Source organism: Phalangium opilio, unplaced genomic scaffold, assembly GCF_054372755.1.
Source record: "Phalangium opilio isolate 3A_F unplaced genomic scaffold, DU_Popi_V2 ptg000082l_1, whole genome shotgun sequence".
NCBI lineage: Eukaryota > Metazoa > Arthropoda > Arachnida > Opiliones > Phalangiidae > Phalangium > Phalangium opilio.
Window position 1 is genome coordinate 3,648,493 of NW_028324189.1, and position 22,176 is coordinate 3,670,668.

A 22,176-nucleotide genomic window follows, 5' to 3' on the forward strand; every position below is an offset into this window, starting at 1 on the left:
TTGTTTTTATTCTTAATTATCCTTGCTTATAAGATGAACTCCTAGCTAAATCGTGGTAGCCAACTAGTCATATTTTGCAAGCTAAGTATATCTTATTAACATTAAAAGATATACTAATCATGTTTTGCTAGCTAAATATATCTTAGTAATATTACATTAAAGCTAAACTCTGTCGTAGAGTTACTAATCAAAATTTACCTGTAACCAAAACCAGATTATCATTATAATAAGTACTTTATCATTTCTCCCTCTCTTGAAATTATTCTACCTATTCTTTTGGAAAGCTGGACAGTTTCACACTTTTGTGAGCCGGCGTGCGTAGCATAAACGAATCGTGAAGGACTGGGGTATCCCCTTTAATGTCAACCCCTTTTTTTGTAACGCCGGAGTTACTGACCTACTTTAATTTTGAAGGAAAAGCTAGAAACTTATTTTGATAGTTTGGGACGCACGCCGGGTATAGATAGACATATAGGTAAACCAAAACGCGGAACTAGTTTCCTTCCCATCAATAAGATCATCCTTAAGGGGGGGAAGTAGAAAAATGGAGTGAAAAGGAAGACGTCATCTTTATATTCATCCTCTTCTCTCTGGGTCAGGTAAACTTTTTCGGGGATAGCCTCAAGTCTCTTGAACCTCTCAAGACCAGTCCGAATCTGGCTGCCATACCAAGCTGGTGCATATTTTCTTTTAGCCCAAAGGGGTTTCTCTCAAGAAAAAAAGCGTACCAGCAAAAGTTGTTAAAAATTAGAATAGCCCGCAGTGTTAAGTGTGCCTGTAATCATTTTATTTTAAACTCCCACCTCTATCTCTCTCTCTCTCTCTCTCTGTTTGATATCTGGATTTTAAGACTAGATCCACCCACGCCACTTTAAATATAATATTATAACACGGTCAAGTTTTTAAATGAATAGTTTTATTTGGAGATATCAAATATAGAAGAACTATTGTTAGTCGTGAGTTACGGATTTTCTGCACAGAGTTTGGACTGAGAAGTTTAGATAGGTTTATCCATTCGATTTGCAAAGTCCGTATTTGTGGAAGCAGTTCGTTTTAATCAACATGAAGATTCAGGTATGGTTGAAGTTTTTAATTTGGGTTTTGTTATGGTTCTCATGTTTATATTTATTAAAAGGGAAAAATTAATTGGTTGATTATTTTTTATCATTGTTTGGGTGATTGATCTTGAAAAAATATATTAGTTGGCTTTTAAATGTAATCGATATCTTAAGAAATTGATTGTGTCATCACTCAAAATGTTACTATACCGAAATTATTTGAAAGATGAGATGATACGGCATTAAAACTAATTTTCTGATGACTGAAATATGTCATATTATTTCTTCGTATTTGCTGATTTTGTGTAGTCTGATTGAAATATAATTTTATAGTTAAATAAATATGATAAGGTTTATATTTATGTATGGTTAATGAAATAGATGACTAAAGATAGATTAACATAATATAATAAATAAAGGCCAGATATATCAACATGCAGTGTATTAAAATTAATTACACTTAATTTCAGTTCTATCTAGTTAAAAATAAATATAGAACATTCTATATTGTTATTTTATTTGTCAACTCTTTATAAAACTAAATTACTTAATCTACGCGGACCTGAATTATATAATTTATATAACAGGAAGCGTACGTGATATCACGCTATTATAATACACCGGGTATCAACCCTTTTATCACAATAACCATTGTTTCCAACGCTTATTATTCCTTTAGGCTCTATCTTAATACAATTATAGCATCCGAGGATGCATGATACTCTATTAAAAAAAAATAAACCCATAAAAATACATCTCTATTGTTAATTTTAATAATACTAAAAGTATATTGTTCTATTTTTTTATTTAAATGCAGGCAATTCTCGTGTTAACCGCCATGATTGCGACCATGGTCAAAGGTCAACCAGGTCCCCCGCCACCTAATTTCTTCCAAGGACGTCCTCCACCACCGGAAGTCGTTGAGCAAATCATCCGTAACCAACAGCAAGCTGCTATGTCCCAATTCCCTCCTAACATTCTTCAAGCGGCATTTATGGCCGAAAATGGCATCGCTCCATTCGAATTCAACCGACCTGGGTCTGATTTTCCACCAGGGTTTCAACAAGGTCCACCCAGACCCGACGATACCTTGGCTTTTCAACCCGGACCCCCGAGACCCGAAAACTTCGGCGGTCCAATACCTCCACCACCCGTAACTCAAAGTACACCGGAACGACCTCAAATACCACAACCCAGACCCGATAACGCCCCGACAACTGACCGCAAAGTTATTCCGATTCATTTTGACCATAACCCAATAAGACCCGAACCATCTGAAGGGCCTAGGGTCAGCGTAGTACCAGCCCCACCGCATTTGAAACCTCATAAATTGGATTATCTCAGAAAAGAAGAGAAACTCAAGGATGCCCAAAGGTATTTATTTAACTTAGTGTTTTCAAAAACAGGATGGTAATGATCTAATGAATTCAGGGTCATCTTTCCAACTGGAAGCATCTCTCCCGTGGATACCTTGCAACATGGACAGTTCCGTGATAAGTTAATTAAGGCATCAGACAAAAAGCCCAAACCATCCGTACTAGTGATACCATTACCTCGACCCAAAACGAAGAAGGAGGATGTGAAACCGGAGAAGAGATTCACACCATCTCCTGGTCCATATAGCAGCAGCACTGTTTCCCGTAAAATTGAGGATTTAGAACGATTGCGGGGTAGCCATAGTCACAGGCAAGAGTTCTACTCAGAACGGCCCAGATACACACCGAAACAGACGGAGTTTCGTCTCACACCACCGTCATCTTTCGAGGAGAGAAACTTAAAGACACCTCCCGCGTCAACCCACTCGTTTTACAAACCCAAATTCGAATACGGATTTAAACCTCTCAGTTCAGACCAGGAGGACGAAGAGTCCAGGCATCATGAAGTACATTCCGATGGATCAGTCACCAGAAATCGGTGAGTGAACATTTATTTTGTACCATGCGCCATTTCCTATGGAATGGCTCAGTCAAGGTCACCTTAAACGACAAGATTTTGGTGGTGACAGTGACTAATTGCCATCAAACACGTTCCCAAATGGCAATCAAGAAGATTTTGTTAACTACATTAATTAACTGATTAATGATTGTTTAACTAATTAAGCTAGATTCCCCACTGATCCCATTAAGCATGATGTCACTTAAAAAAAATTATGCCATTTTGTACAGATTTTCTTCAGCACCTCCCAGACAAGAGAAAAGCCGACAATACAGTTCATTCTTAGGCAAAAGACCAGTACCACCTAATCGGCCAAGCAGACCAAGTGACTCAAGTAGAGGTAACCGGTATCGGGATGAGAAGGAACGTGACCCTTATACCGCTGACGAGAGTGTAGAAACCGGGACGAATTTTTTGGGCACTTCCACCGTTCGAGACAGCCAAAAAGGCAGCAAACCCGTCGTGACATTGACCTTTGATTGCAAAGGTGGTAAAGATCTGGGATGGTGCGTTCTTGGAGACAGATATCCAAGGTATGAAAGCCTGTTTATTCGTTCGATATTGTTATGATGCATTCAAATTTAGGTTATAGGGTTAAAATTAGATTTGGTGACCCTTTAATCCCTAAAGTTTTTGTGGGGTTTTAAGTCACGTAATTTCCCAGGAATGGGTGGATGTCCTTAAATTTGACCAAAGAATTGACCTTCAATGAAATTGCGCCCATTTTTCATATAAAATAATTATGGGTGTAATCTTTTTAAGGTTATTTATTCTAAATTGTGTATGTATGTATGAGCTAGAGTTGACCGCGATTTTAGTATACTTTTTAAACAATGTTAGCGGGAACCGGTTTCGGATTATATCTCTAAGATACTAGCTCTAAAACCAGCCCAATTTATAAGCTATTTTTATGCCATAGACTGAACTTAAATTACCTTACATACCAACCCAGTGTTAACCGAAACGTTTTCAAATTATAAACAAAATCGATTAAGCTTTTAGATAACACTTTAAAATTGTTTTAAAAATAAGCCAACGAGCCACAAATATGGTCGGTATAATTTTTTTATTTCTAAAGAACGTTTTGTGTACAGTAAATGTACGCTTGACATAATTTAATCCGGATCCAATTAATTATGTTGTATATAACAACATAGACTCAAATTTGACCGTCAAATTTCACGGTGATTAGCCTTGAAGTCGGAAATAACAGGAAAATTTTGTGTATTTCCGGACAAATTACTTGATGCCATATAGTAAATTTTTCAAAATTTATCAAAAATAACTAGAGCGATATTTTAAACCTATTTTGTCTGGTGAAATTACACGGTGACTTCTTTGCCAGTAAATTACGTAATATATCGTAATTGTATAAATTATCACGATGGACCTTTTCAGTCGAAACCAACGAGCCATTTCGAACCTAGGTATTAATTAGTGGTTCTTAATGATAATTTCAGGAGTGAAGTGGATCATATCGTTGACGAATGCGAAGAAGTGATTGAAGCGATGTACGTTGACTCGGTAGACGAATGGGGTAATCACACGTTGTCGAAACAAAGGGGCGGGACTGGTACTTGGTCCTGGTCCGAGTACGTGGATGAACCCTTGTGTTCGTCGGACCGGAAGGTGATACGACCGGCTTTCGCCAAGGATGTTAACGGAAACTGGCACGTGGTTATACAAACCGAGAAATATATGCAAAAAGTTCCTACTGTTATATGCAGGTTAGTGTGATTTTGGGGATCTTTTAGTAGAGTCGGTTACAATCCTAGAAGGTTCAAATACATAACCGGTATTTCTATGAGAATTTGGTTCCTTGTAAGATTGAAACCGGTAAGAAGTTTCATATAATCAATAGAGTTTTGTGGCTTGTAAAACACAAAATGAATATTGTGTTATTCAAGCTGCTCAAACACTAAAGAAATTCAAATATTCCGTTATATGATAATTTATTAAATATATATTTATATGAATTTTAAACAATTTAGAAATGCTGATGCACCTTGCAACCATTTATCAAGTTGCGGTATCAGATCAAAGTGTATTCAAAAATACGCTCATAGGCTATTGGTCAGTATTGACCCATCGAAACCCCAAGAATGTCCAGGTATGAGGCTGTACAAATTCCCCTCTGATTGTGTGTGTCACTCGATCTCCTCGGCGTCTGGTAGTTATCACTGAACATCATAATTCACGACAATAATTAATTCATGAAATAATGAATACATTATCTTTAACGACGCGTACTAACATCCCAAAGTAGCAATCTCTAGTAATTTATTTAAGGAACAACAAAAAACATTCCAATCCTGTTTTTAACGTGATACATTTTTAGTGATTTTATTATTTATTTAAACAATTTTTTAATTTATATTCTTACCAGATTAATTAAATATTTAGGTGTGAAATATTAATGGTAAATGGTTTACAGAAATTGTATTTTTGTAAATAAATTTTATAACACGATTTATTTCATTTTTTTAATAATAAAATATTCATGGTATCGTGAATATATTCATGAAGAAAAAAGTAGGGGGTGTAGCAGATTGTAACAAAATCATGAAATTTCTACGTTAACTAATGTGGTTTTCACTGTCTCTTAGAAAATGAATCACGAGGAATCCAAAAATGTCGCCTTAATTCTAATCAAATAATTATTAGCAAAGTTATAGCTATTTAACTTAAATGGTACAAATATATTTAAATTAGTCCACGTGTTCCACTATAGACGGCGCTAGTCAACCATTTGATCGAAGGCGCAATCTCTTTGAAGCTATCCGCACCGCTAGATGGTTCTCGTTAAGATTGGAATGTGATGTTTCGCGTCTGTAAAAATTCATCTGGCTTGGTCGCGAATTAAGCCAGAAGTAAGGATATTTGAGACGCGATTCATCGAGTTTCCCTTTAATTAAGGTCAAAGGTAAATCTAAATATATTAATTACACGCGTTTAATTAAGATTTACGAGTGAAGTTTCGCGTCAAGAAGTTACGGTGTCGCGCGTGTAAATCCCGGTATAGGTGCCGATTTGCAAGTGAATCCAGTTAAGCCTTGGCTATTGAAAACGCTAGTCGAAAAACTAAAGTGCATTGTTTCTACACCGTTCGTGGATTAATATTGAGTCACGTTGATTTAGAGACAAGAGGCCCATGTTCATCGTCTGATTCTCTAACGTAAGTAATATTTATTTTCAAAAAAATTGTCAATTATAATCGCCATCACATAGCGTATAATCGATCGTGTTAATTAGGTTTTAATAAGCATGATACGTCTGTCATTGCTCTTTTGGCGGGAATTAATTTTTTTATGGCGGGAAATAAACCTTTTGGCGGGAATCAAGTTTTCCTTGATTTTATATAAAAATTCGATGCATTTGAGTTAAATTTACATATGACATCACCCACGTAAATAGTTTAAACCTTTAAATTTGTCAATTTGGTGCTTTATGAACCCCTATCACATTTTTTTGACGTCAAATATTTTTAAACTTGTTCTCACGTTTCAAGAGGGGGAAAGTGGCGGGAAGGGTGACTGCTCGCGGGAACTTGCTGTAGGGGGGTATCACGTGTTTCCATGGTTTACTCTTTGGCAGCATTTTTATTATTTTTACTCTTTAAGAGGTGGATTTTGAACCTTTCATAATCACATAAAACGTTTTTTTTCTTGGTATTTCGTTGAATTTTAAATTAAGGAATGCGAATCTAGTTTTCGAACTTAATCTAGGTCTAGGCGTAATTTTTAACTAGTTATAAAAAATCTCCGGTTTTTTGCTTAAAATCGTTTATACCCCTGAAGAGTTAATAAGATATAATACTTTTGACTTAGCATAATTTAAAGCAAAACCCGCGTAGTTACGCATTACTACTACTACTGCTAAGTTTTCCAAACGTGGTAGTGACGTAACAGACTCCCTGGGTTTTATTATTCACCCACTCATTGACGGAATAAAAATTTAGACACCTTTTACAAGGTTACTACATCATCTGGGAAAGTCGGGGATTTTGAACATATAGATGTGGAATGAAAGAGAATTTAAAATTCTCACAGAAATCCGGAAATTTCACTTTATTTCAGTGATTTTTCTATCATGAATTAATATATTTAAATTCATGGTACAGTTTAAAGCATAACAATCTATACAAATACATTTGGAAACATTCTTCAGGGAAATTTACTAAAGACAGTCAGGGAAAATTACTAAAGACAGTCAGGGAAAATTACTAAAGACAGTCAGGGAAAATTACTAAAGACAGTCAGGGAAAGTTACTAAAGACAGTCAGGGAAAGTTACTAAAGACAGTCAGGGAAAGTTACTAAAGACAGTCAGGGAAAGTTACTAAAGACAGTCAGGGAAAGTTACTAAAGACAGTCAGGGAAAGTTACTAAAGACAGTCAGGGAAAGTTACTAAAGACAGTCAGGGAAAGTTACTAAAGACAGTCAGGGAAAGTTACTAAAGACAGTCAGGGAAAGTTACTAAAGACAGTCAGGGAAAGTTACTAAAGACAGTCAGGGAAAGTTACTAAAGACAGTCAGGGAAAATTACTAAAGACAGTCAGGGAAATTCTAGGAAGGTCATGGAATTTTGAAATTTAAAATCTGTTAAACCTCAAAGCAAATTGTTTGCCGTTTTTAAGTCATAGCAATTCCCTTAATAACTTGACCCTATAAGCATTTTTGTTTTCATGAACCCAAGCTAGCTCCAACCATGGTTAGAATTTATTACACAATACATCATTCCGAACATAATTCCTTTCCCAAATTTTTCCTTGGCCTTTAGTAGAAAGTGGCGTTGAACTTGTTGTAGCCCCAAAAATGTCTCAATGTCTACCGAAAATGAGGGTAGAAATGATTTAAACCGTGTTTACGCCTTTGACATAATAATAAGGGGATATGGGGGTGGAATTTAGTGCCGCTGTTATTATTATTACGAGGGACATTGTATTTTATACAAGTTGGCCGGGGACACGCGGCGTGCATGGCTCTTGACGTCAATTGATCGGCGCCAAGACACGTTGGCGCCACGCGAGGGTTGAAATAAAACTTTAAGTCAAACCATGCCATATAATCGTGTTCTCTCTATGCTGAAAATGAAGTTTTACAAGTTTTTATTAACATTTAGCACTAATAACACTGCTTATTATCCAATATAGTAATATATTAATCATTTATTTTACTAATTGGAGATACTTAGCTCATTTAAGTCGCGTCTAATTAAGAAAATTAGGCTACTGAGATCAATATTTTAATATTCCTAAGGCTAATTATCTTAAAATACTTTAATTGCTATTAAAGATTCAGTAAAAATCCCAGGTCATTTATTAAATTAAAATGGAACTTTAACTTAAAAAAAATTAATCATATTGGCACGCTAATTTCCAATTCTATATTATAAGCGGTTTGAAATTTAACATAAAATGTTAATGACTAAATGGTTTTCTCTAGAAAGGAAGTAATATCAGTTCATTTAAAATTTTAAGAAGGCTCCACGTCATTACTTACTATTTAGTCATTATTTTAGCATAGATAATATTTCATAGCGGATGCCAAAAAAACAAAAAAATGTTTCACAGCCCCCACGTGTATGCGATAACCGAATTAATTAGCGCCTTTAATTTTTTCCGGACTAAACAAATTAAACAGTACTAGTTCTTCAATATCGCAAATCAAAAACTTTAAAAATTAGATTATACAGGGTGTTTCTGAAAGAAATTATGACGGGTGCTCTCTGGGCGATTTTGGGTCGAAAATTTAATTTCAAGGCTTTTTTACCCCCCCCCCCAAGGACCACTTTAATCAAGTTTTGATTTAAATGTTTTAGGGATGGCCCCTTAATTAAAGTAGAAATCAATGTATTTCAGTTTATAATTAAATTTAAGTGGTCATCCTTAAAACTGACTAATCAATCATAACTCGTGAACTTTGACCCTAACCCAAAAACTTTATAGAAAATGTTCGAATAGCAACCTTTATAAAACACCCTGTATATCTTATTTTAATTTTGCTGGCTGTTATACGTCATAGATTAAATTAAATGGCCTTGATTATATGAAATTGATGATATGCAAATTACGTATTTTTTAATGTAAGATATATTTCGATATTCGGTTATTGAATTTCTTATAATCCTTAATTAAAATATAATGAGGAGGTTTAAATATTTATGAAATATTATTTATACAAATTCTTTTTTGTTTTGTTCAGGAAATAACTTCCCACTTAAATTCTAGCTTGTTTTTATTAAAACCCACGTATTTTTATTCTGATTTAAGCAATCAGTGCCAAGAGAGTAGGCCTATAACCTTTAGTTTAGTATATATTTAATTTAGATAGAGTTAATTAATATTAATTAACAGCCCTGTTTCTGAAGGGTGCAGTTTTGAAACGGCAAAATTAAACATGTAAACATGGCTCTCAAGTCATGAAACATTTTTGAGTTAAAATTTTACTATTTATATGAAACTAGCCCTTTAAATTCAAAATAGAAAGTGGAAAATGTTTATCGACAAAAATCTAGGATAAAATCAGCAAAGTTTATAAGTTTATCATAGGTCAAGAGGTCAAATAAAAAAAACCTAGAAAATTTCATCACTTAAAAGGCCAAAAATAATTAAATCGTAAGAGGCCCCCACCCAGACCTTTTATAAAATCCAGAGATGTTTTTTCAAATGACCATTAAGGACACGTCGATAATAATTCAATGGCTTTTAGAATTCAAATAGCTACGATTAAAAACATATACTTATACCCTCCTTCTTTATCTTGACTCAATTGCCCAAATGTAACGCGGAGTTATAACTAATGTTATAGAGAATAGTAAAAAAAGTAGTTCGGGTCAACTGGAGGTTATAACCCCATGGATGAAGGCGCATTTTGAATCCTGTAGACACGCGTGTCGTGCATGATTTTTGTAGAAAGCACGAAAAATACTTAACTCAGCTCAGCGCCGAGATTTTGAAGTTAATGTTTAACTTCTTATCTGGACTTTCGAGGGGCCACAATTATTTAATATTTTCAAGGTTTTTATTTTTTTGCGCCTTTTCTTTAACTTTTAAACTAAACGAGCGTGATTTGGAAAAATTTAGATAACTGAAAGGTTAAAATTAAATCTGAACGTAAGAAACGGCATCCCCCTGTCTTTGTCTGTGCTAAGTTGTTGGGGGAATTTAACACTGAGTGCCAACTCCTTGTAGAAAAGAAATTTAGTCTTGGGTTATAAATGGGATTTTTTTCTGATTTTTTTTTATTTTTTTTATTTTGTGGTTTTGATGTTTTCTAAGAATTTTCTGCCGCTGAGCAGATGTAATTTTATACTTAAAATTATACCACTCTTATGTTTATGGGCAATTAAATTAACGTTTTTTTTTTTAGTTTTTTGGTTTTATTGCTCCTTGGATGGTTTCAAGTTGATAAATATCAGGATTGGGAAAGTGATTAAGAAATTGTGCCTATAAATCAATTGATTTCACTTTAAGCAGGTTTTATTTATACTTTATAGCCTTTGAGGGCCTTGGTTTGCCCCAAAAATCTCCCCCCATCAAGACGTTTTTTTATTTTTTCAAATCTCCATAAATTGGGTTAAATAAGTTGGTAAAAAATTTTTTAGTAATTAAATCTGGTAATTTGTGGTGCTATTGAAACCCTTTTGAAAAATAAGCCTTTTTTAATTGAAGAAGTCAAACCACTCTGCTTTGTACCCCCTGAAGCGATATTCATTTCTATGTAGTCCAATTCAGCACGCTTATTGCGATTTCATTTAAAATGACGCCTGCAAGGGGTCAAATAGAACGCAATTATATACTTTTCTCATTATAGTCTAATTCGTTTTTAATTATAAATCATCCCAAATATAATTAAAATTAGAAAAAGAAAATAACGGGAACAAGATGGTTAAATCTTTGGACTGAAGGCCTTTTCAGAGTGTATAACTTTTGACTCAATTAGATGGGTCAAAAAGTTCAGTCAACAAAAATTGTTCAGCGATCAATTTTTAATATGGTGATTCAACTTGTCCCCCTATAGTTCACTCAACTCAAGTTGACACTACACCTCATCAATCTAAATGAATTAAAATGTTGTATCGTTTGAAGAGGCCTTTAATTGAATTAAGAAAGTTGAATGCTATGTTAATCAGGGTAATCCAAGGGCTAATCACTTTTGAAATTAATTGTGAATCGATTACTTTGCGTATAGTTTTACTTCTTCATTTTCCAACAATGCCAAATACTTGTGGTTAGTAGAGTTACCCAACAATTTCTCCGGTTAACATTACCACATTGCATTCCCGTAAACAACAACAGTACAACTACAACAACACCTTCTTCATCGTCATCACAATCGTGATACACACTCGATAAGTAATAATATACCCTTATGGTTTATGGCTAAAAACACGTAACGTATTGCCCCCTCCATACATCTAGTTTTATAAAAAGAGGTTAATTATGGGGTCCCATCGTTAGCGAATGAATAAATAGACATTTAATAGCCAATATAGAACACACCTATATAGTCGGCTTCTTTTATGATATACGGGTACAGAACTTCTAATTGCCCTCATTATAAAAAGACAGTCAAGAAAAAAAATTTGACAACCAAAAAATCTACGGTATTAAACATAGCTAAAGGGCTTTCCCTGATATGTATTGCGACTCTTTCATCAATAATGTACCTAATGTATACGCCCTGATAGTGTTAATTGAGCGGAAAGCTAATTCCTAACGGGGTTATACGTTGTTTTCAACCGCCAACAACTTCAACTGTATTACCACTACTAACTCGAACTGAATCTCAATACCTAATTACAATAGATGCAAAGCTACCCTGAGCTAATTTTATTATTAATTTAATATTCTGTTAAAGGCATAATACTATATACAGAATGTTTAAAGTGAGATGAACGTAACGTGGGTTGGCATTTTTGGCTGGTCAAAGCGTAACGCATTAAAAATTCAAAAATTGGACACGTGAATCCATTTTTGGGTATGGGTGTTACGAACAACGACAGCGCGAACGAACCCAGAATTTTATATTCCAAGGTGTTCTCAACCTATTTTATAGCGTAAACCACGTATCTCTCTATAATACAGCGCCTCGTAACATACTTGATTTTTGGTGTAAATCATAAATACCTAACCCCTTTTTCAACCCTATCTCTCTCTGGACACACCCGAAATGGTATGATGGTTCCCGCCTCCGATGCGCGAGTTAACCTTTGACCTATATGGCGCTCGGGACACAGAACTGGGTAAATCGGGACCCAAATTATATATATACGGTAATACGTAATTTTGACTTGGCCCTGGCCCTCCTTGCCTTTGTTGGGATTTAATTTTGTTTTGTGTGTAAAAATGCATGCAACTAACCTATATATTTTTTTCACCTTTTGTTTTTTTAAAAGTGTAATTTCCCTAAATGAAGGTCCTGGAAAGGTGTCACTAGACTGAAACTATTATTTTCCTTAATAATATTATGTGTATTAATAGTTTTCAGACTGATACCATTTACACCAGGAGGCCAGGCTATATGGTACTGTTTTTACGTTAAGGGTAAACGTGTTTGACCCTAATTGATCACACACCTTTCTGCAACACCCTATATATAACCACGTGGTCTGACAAAAAGTGTATACTCGAGTCTCTTAGTTATGGTTTATATATTATATTTTTAAGGTAATATTCAAGATCAAAAAGGTTAAAAAAGGGAGGGAATTAGGTAAGGTATACATTGTACCATCTGTTGAGAGTCTTGTATGTCAGCTCGATTACTTAACTTGAACCAACCGCCTTACGTAATCAAGATGACTCTATGGTGTCTGTTACTTACTGGATCACGCGCGTATAGAGTCACGTGTGTAATGCTTGTAACAAAAAAGGTTTAATCCATAAGCGGAAGAAGCTTGTCCCTAATACGATTTTGTATCTTAACACTCAAAGCGTTATTCACGCGGAAATGACGTTCCTTGAAAAAAATTCTTCCTCTTTTTTTTTTTTTTTTTTTGTTCTCTTATGAAACTTAGTAGTATACTTGGACGGGGAATCTTAGGGGGCGGTATCAATGTTTTTACTACGTTACCAAAAGTAGATTAATGAAAGTGCATGCAATTTTATTCACAACGACGACGGACAATTTAATCTCTCATGAACATATAAACAACTTGAGAATGTGTGAATAGATATGAGCTCATCTGTTTGTAGTAGGGGAGGGAACACCAACCTGATATCAAAAGCGCTTCCCAATAGTCTGCTACAACAAACCTTCTCGTGACGTCACACCTTCCTGTCTCTTACCTCGGTTTTGGCGACCATATTGGAAGTCATCATACAATTTAGACTATACCAATATTGACGTCACGTCCCCGTAGCTCCTCCCCTTTCATTATAATGCACCCTATTCCATATTTTTGAACCAACTTTCTTAGGTCTTATTCTTGAGTTAACTTCCAAAGTATCTGTCTAAATTCTTTGAAATTTCGAGCATAGATAAAGGGCATTCCGTTTAACGGATTGTGAAATTTTGGCGCCAAACTGTGGTGTCGTTCTGGTGCAAATTCCAATTTATCCATGGATGGAATCTCTTCTCTTTCCATGAGTGGCTGGCTGTATTGGAATATGCTAGAAATATTTTACAATTTACATCGAGTAATAGTCTATATAAGGGTTCTACTTTCAGAAAGCCTGGGACCAAGGAGGGGGCGTTGTGATGTAAACGCCTCTATACAGGGGTAACGCGTGAAAAGTTAAAGAATAGAGCTAGCCATGCAAAGCGAGGCAATCAAGCTAGCGGACTTTAAAGGCTTTGACTGCAAGGAAACGTTTATAAGAAACGAATATACATGTATGCCCCGTTTTTTCCGTTCAGCTCGACCTTTTCTAACGGTATCCTTTATGTAAGATTTTTCCTATCCTATGCCTTATAAAGGGGGGGGGGGCTAAAGGGGGAAGGAGGAAGGGTCATATACCCATGCAGCTAGAAAGAAAAATTGACTTCATACACCACACGATTCAAGAACAGATCCTTGCTGGCTGAGTCGAAAACTTTTTCAATGTCTTTTTACTCTACTTGAATTTTTTTTTTTTTTTTTCAACGTTGGGCATATAGAAAATTTTATTATGCTAGCCTGGAAATTCCTTTTTACCCCCATACTGATATGCTTTATAAAACTATTTTTATATTATTTTTTAAACTCAAAAGCGAGCGAGTTTGAATATTACCTTCGGAATGAAAAGATCTTTAGTAGGGCTTCCCATTCGGTTTTATTTTTTCCTGCTCAGGATCAAGGAGCTGTAAGGTTTAGGAATAAAAAACAACCAGGAATTTGTTCGGATCTGTTTCGTGTCTTGAATAATTTTCCACGCTTGGTTTTTATCTTTTTAAGTTGTATATCATGATTTTTTTTTAATTTTTATTTTTTGTGGGTTAAATTCTATCGACTTACTTTGCTTACTAACCATAATTGTATTTAACTTAATTTCAAAGTTAACAAACCATTGAAGCAATCTCGAGAATAACTACATTGCGATAAAAAAACGTGAACTTTGTAACAAAGAAACTTAACTTGTTAACTTCTCAGTTCAAATTGAATAGAATATATAACCACAAAATAAATTTTCGTTACTTTCGCAAGGTCCTTTTTAAAATAACAAGCAAATTGTTTTGGACCCATAATTTATGTGTGTACAAGAAAGGGGCCTTAATGGTGTACTGAAACGCGATGCAATATTTTCTTGACCAATAACAGTGTTGTTTGTGTACTAAATAATGCTTTGATTCAACAGACAACGTACTGGATGATCAGTTTTATCAATAACTTTAAATTCAAGCTCGAGACAACCTCATCTATTTATGACGCAGTAGGAAAAAGAAAATAATTCAGGAGCATTAATTCCCTTTAAGTATCCCTTAAATGATGGCGAAAATTACTAAAAAGGCCCGGGTGTTTGAGAAAAACCAGCCAGGAGATTTCACCTTTTCTGAGGGTAATGTTGCCGAAACCGAAAGTAGGCATTTGAAAAGGAAGAGGTTAGTTGCTTAAAAATCCGCGTTCGAGCTAGATTAATCCCCACTAAAGGGGGGGGAGGGGGTGAAAGAAGAGGGAGGTGTGCCCCCCCCCACCAGCGGCTTGTGCTAAAAGAGGAACTGAGCAAGCAATGTCCGCGAATAGGTGAAACCCCATTAGGCGCCTGATGAATCTCGTGGCGCACGGGGAATTAACGACTCTCCCCGGATTGAAGAAGCTGTGCTGCCAGTGAAGAAAAGAAATTCCACCGCGATGAGCATTCAATTAAAAGAGCTTGGAATAAAAGGGTATATAGCATGGGCTAACATCGAGCCAAGTGTTCGCCAGTCCTTTCAGGCGCTGAACGAGAGGAATTGCCCTAAACCTTCCTTGTTTAGCTTAGGTTAGCCTTTATCAGAAGGGGATAATATAAGAAGGATGACACTCTGTAACATGATTCTTCCCAGCTCACCCCTTTTTGTTGATTTGCTCTCCTGCTCATCTAACTTCAGATGGGCATCGCAGCGTGCTAGTGTGAATTCTATAACTGAGCCCTAAGTTTTTAGTATGGTTGGTTGGGGGGCAAATAGGACCATAACATATTCAAAGGGCATCCCCGTATCTCTTGTAGAACCAGAGTTATGAGCCTCCAAAATTGGGTGTAATGCTATTACTATGGAGGGGGTATGTTTTTGAACATTTTGCTTAATTACTCGGCCCCTGTTTGTCGTAGCACTAAGTTTTTAGTATGGTTGGATGGGGGGCAAATAAGACTATAACATACTAAAAGGGCAGCAACGCCTCTCTAGTAGAACCAGAGTTATGAGCCTCCAAAGTTGGGTCTAATGCTGTTCCTATGGAGGGAGTATGTTTTTGAACATTTTGCTTAATTACTCGGCCCCTGTTTGTCGTAGCCCTAAGTTTTTAGTATGGTTGGATGGGGGGGGGGGCAAATAGGACTATAACATACTAAAAGGGCAGCCCCCTTTCTAGTAGAACCAGAGTTATGAGCCTCCAAAGTTGGGTGTAATGCTATTACTATGGAGGGGGTATGTTTTTGAACATTTTGCTTAATTACTCTGCCCCTGTTTGTCTTAGCCGTAAGTTTTTAGTATGGTTGGATGGGGACGAATAGGACTATAACATATTTCAAAGGGCATCCCCGTATCTCTAGTAGAACCATAGTTATGAGCCTCCAAAATTGGGTGTAATGATTCCGTTTAGTAACCTGGCTCCAAATGTAAAATGATGTTGGTTGGGATGAATCGTGTAACAATTACCCCTCTTTGTGGTTGGTACACTTCTCTCGAAGAGAACGTGTATTATATACTTCTGCTTATATGGATGGGTTTGGGACGGAGACGGAAAATACATTAACGCTCGTACAATCTATGCCTAGTTCCCGTTTAATTATTTTTCCCTAGACTTCTTTTGTCTACCAGCCCGGGACAAGTCTTCTTTTTTAAATGGGATGAGTTTTCTTTTCAATTGAGGGCAATCGCTATTAAGTGTTGCTTTTTGTTGCGGATCCCTTAGTTGATGGGAAGATGATTTGGTGATATCTGAAGCTTATTCAATTGCCAGTCAGGGTTTTTAAGAAAGAGTTATTATAATCATTAATGTTTTTTCGGTAAGAAAATCCTCACAATTTGACTTGATTACCATGAGGTACCATATGTGGTCTGTGTTTTGAAGGAAACCTCATCGCTACTTGCAGCCATCTTTATTTAAAGAGATAAGACTTGTCCTAATTTCCACAAAAGGTGGTGATGTTTCCATTAATTGGACGACTCATTAGTTCAATTATAATTAATTCTGCATGGTCGATTATTTTAAACAATAAATGGTATAATTCTAACGGACTGCCGCGACCGCCTTTCGCGTAATTTAACACATTTAATACAGCTTACGCAAGGAAACTTATATTGATATCGTTATTTATTGTCTTTTACTGGAAATATCCAAGATATGTATTAAGCAAATCAGTATAGCTCTTACATAAGTTTATAAGATACGTTCCTTCCATAAGTATGACGCTAAATATACTTCGTAATGCTATCTAGAGACTTACAACTCGAGAACGACGGAAGCGAGAAATGAAGTCCTACACTCGGTTGGTTAATTTTGCAATCCATCCTCCTATTTAGACTGTAGTACTAACCCTTTGAAAGCGATTCACCATGGCGTCGCTTAACTCGAATCTATGACCTACCTACGTTGTCACTTCATGACAAGCTCCAGTTTGTAACCAGTGTCAAACTTATGTGGAACATATCTTATGAACTTATGCTCTTCGCTTTAGATAAGTCGTATGGATTATTAGATTATTAGATTATCACCTTTAATTTATAGTACATACAAAGCTACCGTACGCTTCTCGTATCTTTAATCTTAATTTAGAAGAAAGCCTTGGTTGTCTGGCTTTATACTCGCTGCCATTTCAAAGTGAAATCGAGTATTTCTTTTTTTTCTTCTCACTGTTCTTTTATTAATCTCAATTTTCCGGATGACAAGAGCTTTGAACATTTCGGCGTAAAAATCAACACGCTCGACAAAAATTATATGTATTTTTAGTTTCTGCTTTTCAGTCATCTGCTAATAAGCGAAACAAGCAAATATCTCTTCCACTCTCCTTCGTCTATCTTTCTGTTGGTAACTTTCCCGCGTTATATCTCTCTCTCTCTCTCCTCTTTAGCTAGAGGGAAAACTGCACAGGCCTGATGCTCTTGGATGAAACTCCTCACTTTGTTTTGAATAATTAACAATCCTTCACGCGGAAAATAGGAAGCTCAAGCTGAGATGAAATTTACCATCTTCTTCTTTCTTTTTCTGTAACAAGAAGAATTTTGACAATGGAGATGAAATCGTAATACGTTTTTGTGGAGAAAAAAAAAGCTCGATTCTCATGCAGGGTAACTAGGCGTATAATTTCGGAGTTTCTTTTTTAAATTGGGTTGTTGGTTGTGTCGTTAAATAGACAGTTAAATTAGATGGAAATTTAGAAATAATTTTAAAGTACTATTATATTTTTTAATATGTATATATCAAAATTGAGGTTTTTGCATAATTTTTAATGTGGAAATTTAGGATATTGATTGTGACGTATGGAGGGTGTTTTACGTGTATAAATCCAATTTGTCCTTTTGAAGAAAATACTGTTAATTGAAAACTTCATTATTTATTAAATGGAGGGTGTTGAATTTTAAAATCATTTGTCACGCGTATTTCCTGGAAACATAGAATATTGAAACGTATTTCATCTCCTATTCTCTAAGTACTTCTTGTTCCAATTTAGTTTTGCGCTTCTCACCAGAATTTTCTCATTTAGAATTTCTGGGAAGCTTTAACAAACTCAATAAGCCTTTTTCGATTTATTTTTCTTTTTATTATTAATTTAAACTCTTCCTGGAATACTTTGTAGTTTTAATGTAATTTAGTTCGCCGGATTGAGTCAAGTTCTAAAAAATGTATCAAATAAATCTCTGACGTTCTTTGAAAATCACAATTTTTGTAGCCTAGCCTGCTTCATGATTCCCCTGTGGAATTGATGTTACGTCACTTATCAGAGCACCAGCTTTGTATAAGATGGTACTTCTAAGGTTTTTTCTTTACATCCTTGGGTCACGTGCCTACGGCCGACGTTGCGCCAAATTAGAAACCTTATACCTTGAAATATCGCGGCAAGATGATCTTCCCAAAGCGTATCGAGTGTATACGGCTTTTTTTATTTGTCAATGAATGTTTTTTGCTTCGTGTGTGACATCTGTTATGTCGGTTTCAGATGTGGATCTTGTTTTTAAGCAGAAGGGGATAATGGAGGAAGGATGACACTCTGTATCCTCTTAATACTTTAGTTATGTAACATGATTCTTCCCCCTCCCTTTTGTTTGCTCTCCCGCTCATCAAACTTAAGATGGGCATCGCACCGTGCAGGGTACAAGAAATCCACAAGCGAATGCGCCTTGGCAAATGGAGTAATGATAAGGGAACTATTTATCGCGTATGTGATTCGGTTTAGACTTATCAGAACCACTCTGAATATATTCTGAAGAAAATTACACTGTCCAGTCAAGTCTGACTTTAACCATTGACCTGAAAAGTTTGAATAAGTAGGCCTACCCAACTCCAACTCGCGTATTTAATTGCGAAACACTTTGGATGCAGTATAGTTTATACCCATGCATTTTTGGTAGCTCATATGAACCAGTTAGCTGGTCATATATCTCCGGAGGAAGGGTTTTCGCTCGGCCAATCTCCGAGATCATTTCGCGGAAAAGTCTTCCTCTCCTTAAAGCTTATAAAGCTAGCTTCTCCAGTTTCGCGGCTTTACTTGAATACTTCTTTTTCCCGCGGTTTTCTTTGCCTTTTCAACGTGGCCAACGATAAGCCCATTATCCCGCTCAACTTTCCCCCATCCGCCATCTCTGGAAATTCCATTGCTAGCCAGCCATTAACCCTGGAAAATACCAGAAATACGTTCACTGTAAGTTTAGTTTACACCCGGTATTCTCCTGTTTACTTTTACGACCAAGGCTTACTAAGCTATACTCTTATCCATTTTAAAATTTGGAGGTATGACCCGTGATCTCTCGTTGTAACATATTGGAAAGGAATATCATATTTTTGAGGGAAGCGAGCGAGCGAGATGGAATCAGTTTACCATATGCTAATTTCGTTTTGCTTTTATGATTTTGCAATTATAAATTATCAAAGCAGCTGTAGTATGCATCACTGGCTCGCGTAGTCGCTCGCTAGACGAGGTTTGTAGGTTGATTGCAGAGGATTTAGTACCAACAGTTATAGAATTCACCATAACGCGGTACGATGCCCATCTGAAGTTTGATGAGCAGGAGAGCAAACAAAAAGGGGGGAAGAATCATGTTATATAACTGAAGTATTAAGAGGATACAGAGTGTCATCCTTCTTCTATTATAACCTTCTGCTGCTAGTGATAAATATACAGTATAACTCAAGAGACGCGCGACGTCACTTTATAACTTATAACTTATAACATTTTCAAACGATACAATGCAAACTTATATTTAAGAGTGTTATTGGTTTAGGTGTGGTAACCTGAACGATTACCAAATTTGTTGCAAACGTTTCTACTCTCGTTTTGTTACTATAGAACTATTTATACACTAGCCATCCATATTTCTTTCTGGGCCCCTTTCTCTCTATATAAACTCGAGTCATCGCAGTTCTTTTGCGTTTCAGTGCAGCAACAAAATTCTTGTGTTTTTCGTTTATAAATGTAAGTAACCCTACTCTGCAAAAAATAGCGCGTGACTATATATCCTCAGCCTCTAAAAGTCTCCTTATACATCCCCCGATCCCATTCGCATCTCATCCCAGCTGCAAAACTAGATCGTGACAAAATTTATTTAACTTTTTCTCGCTTACCCTCTTTGAAAAATGTTTTGAAGATAGAATTGCTACAGAGAAAAAGAATTATTTTTTTTTCTTTGAAAACATCGTGAAATATCACCACCTCTCGCCTGCTTTTCCTTCTCTTCTGGAGTTAAGTGTGCTCCCCCTGAATTTAGTAATTTAGTCTACACTCTTATAGGTCAAAGGGTAAAACGGGGAGACTGTAACGAGACGGGTCTTCGAAATTTTAGAAGCTTAATCTCATTTTCTTTTTGCGAAACTTAATCAAGATCAATAGTTGTTCGATTTCGAAATAAAAGCAATTTATTTTTCTTCCAAGGAAAGTATTTCGTTAGAGGGGAAAGTTCAAACATATTTTCGAGATGTAGTGTTTTATGGGTTTCGTTTTTTAGAATTGTTAGTTGAGTCTTGAGGATGTGAAAGCTTATTTGTTTTCAGTTAATATTGAAGTAACTATTTAGGATACGCCATTGACTAAAAGGTAAAGTCCTCGGTGACTAAACAGGGTTTTTTGAATTGGGTGTTTGAGTCTAAAATGTAACTTATATGATATTTTGTCCTAAGGGACCACGTTTTCGAGTTATAATTAGTATCGGTTTTATGATTGACCCCTTAAATTTAATTGCGAAACTGATTAAGACAATGATTTCTAATTTAAATAAGGGTTCACCCCTAAAACACTCCAAACTTAGCTTGAAAAGGTGTCCCTTAGGTCAAAATATCATAAAAGTTACATTTTCGACCCAAAGAACATCCCCCTTAATTTCTCTACAGACCTTTTCAAGAAACAACCATGTATATAATTAATAATATGACAACCCAACCAAATACTCCATTGATCATCAAAATATGTTACAATACAAAATGAATGATACTTTTAAATTCTATTATCTATGAACGTATAGTTTATTAACAGGCCTCAAAAATTCCGCAAGGAGAAATTCGGAAATTCCGCCGAAGTAGTCATCAAGGCACTACTGACTAAAAAAGAGCGGCGTCACCAAAAATGTCTTCAGATGGTGACGGAAAAGCTGGCTCCTGGTTCACCTCCTATTGAGTTCTGGAAAGAGGGGGTGGGTGTGGGAAAAATTCTCGATCGAGCTTACGTTTCAGAATTCCTGTAAAGGTACTCGATTCTTTCTCAACCACCTCGAGTCCATGAACGGAAATTTTTCATTTTTCATTCCGGATCATTTTTCAATTTGATTTTAATTACAAATAAAACGACCATTTGAACTCGAAAGAGTAGAGAGAGAGAGAGAGAGAGAGAGGGTTGGCTGAATCCGGTCTTTCCCATTTTTACCGGGGAGTCAGACCCTATAATTTTGTAGTTGAACCCGGCCCGAGTCGCGTCGCAGTTCAGTCAGTCCAACCTCTAGCCAAGGCTTAAATTTACTCCTAACATAAGGTCGTTTCGTTTCGCTTCTTGGGGGTGGAGAGATTAATGACTGATACCGGAAATACAGTGTCGTCCTTATTTTTGACCTTTGATCTCCTACGCTTCTCGCGTTTCTAAGATATGGATTGCGGGGACCGGGTCGATCTAGCGAGTATGATATGTATGTATGTATGTATGTACATATTCGAGAAATTTCGAAATGGTAAAAAGTAGAACCATAAGTTCGTAAGATATGTTACTTAAATAAGTTTGTCACTCATGGTTACAAACTGGAGATTGTCATGAAGTGAGTGAGGTAGGTCATAGATTCAGGGTAAAGCGACGCCTGGTGAGGCGCTGTCAAAAGCTTAGTACAGACTAAATAGGACCTAGATGGAAGTCCTGCATGCAAAATTA

At 36.1% G+C, this 22,176-nt stretch overlaps 2 protein-coding genes across 3 annotated transcripts in view; both read left to right on the forward strand.

The window, feature by feature from the left end:
* Positions 1-187: 187 nt before the first annotated feature.
* LOC149651003 (uncharacterized) lies at positions 188-5,437 on the forward strand. Its single transcript, XM_089847748.1, has 6 exons — positions 188-1,074; positions 1,876-2,432; positions 2,490-2,972; positions 3,224-3,526; positions 4,454-4,720; positions 4,985-5,437. Exons 1-6 carry the CDS (start codon positions 1,063-1,065, stop codon positions 5,175-5,177), a joined length of 1,815 nt encoding a protein of 604 aa, XP_089703874.1. The 5' UTR covers positions 188-1,062; the 3' UTR covers positions 5,178-5,437.
* A 358-nt stretch (positions 5,438-5,795) lies between these two features.
* sfl (N-deacetylase and N-sulfotransferase sfl) overlaps positions 5,796-22,176 on the forward strand; it is a 103,319-nt gene continuing 86,938 nt past the window's right edge. The window contains exon 1 of one of the 2 annotated variants that reach the window (XM_089847745.1): positions 5,796-6,168. The gene's annotated coding sequence lies outside the window, so the exon portion shown is untranslated. Of the gene's footprint in view, positions 6,169-20,775; positions 20,863-22,176 lie in introns of those variants that run through there. The other variant, XM_089847746.1, reaches the window with a different exon arrangement.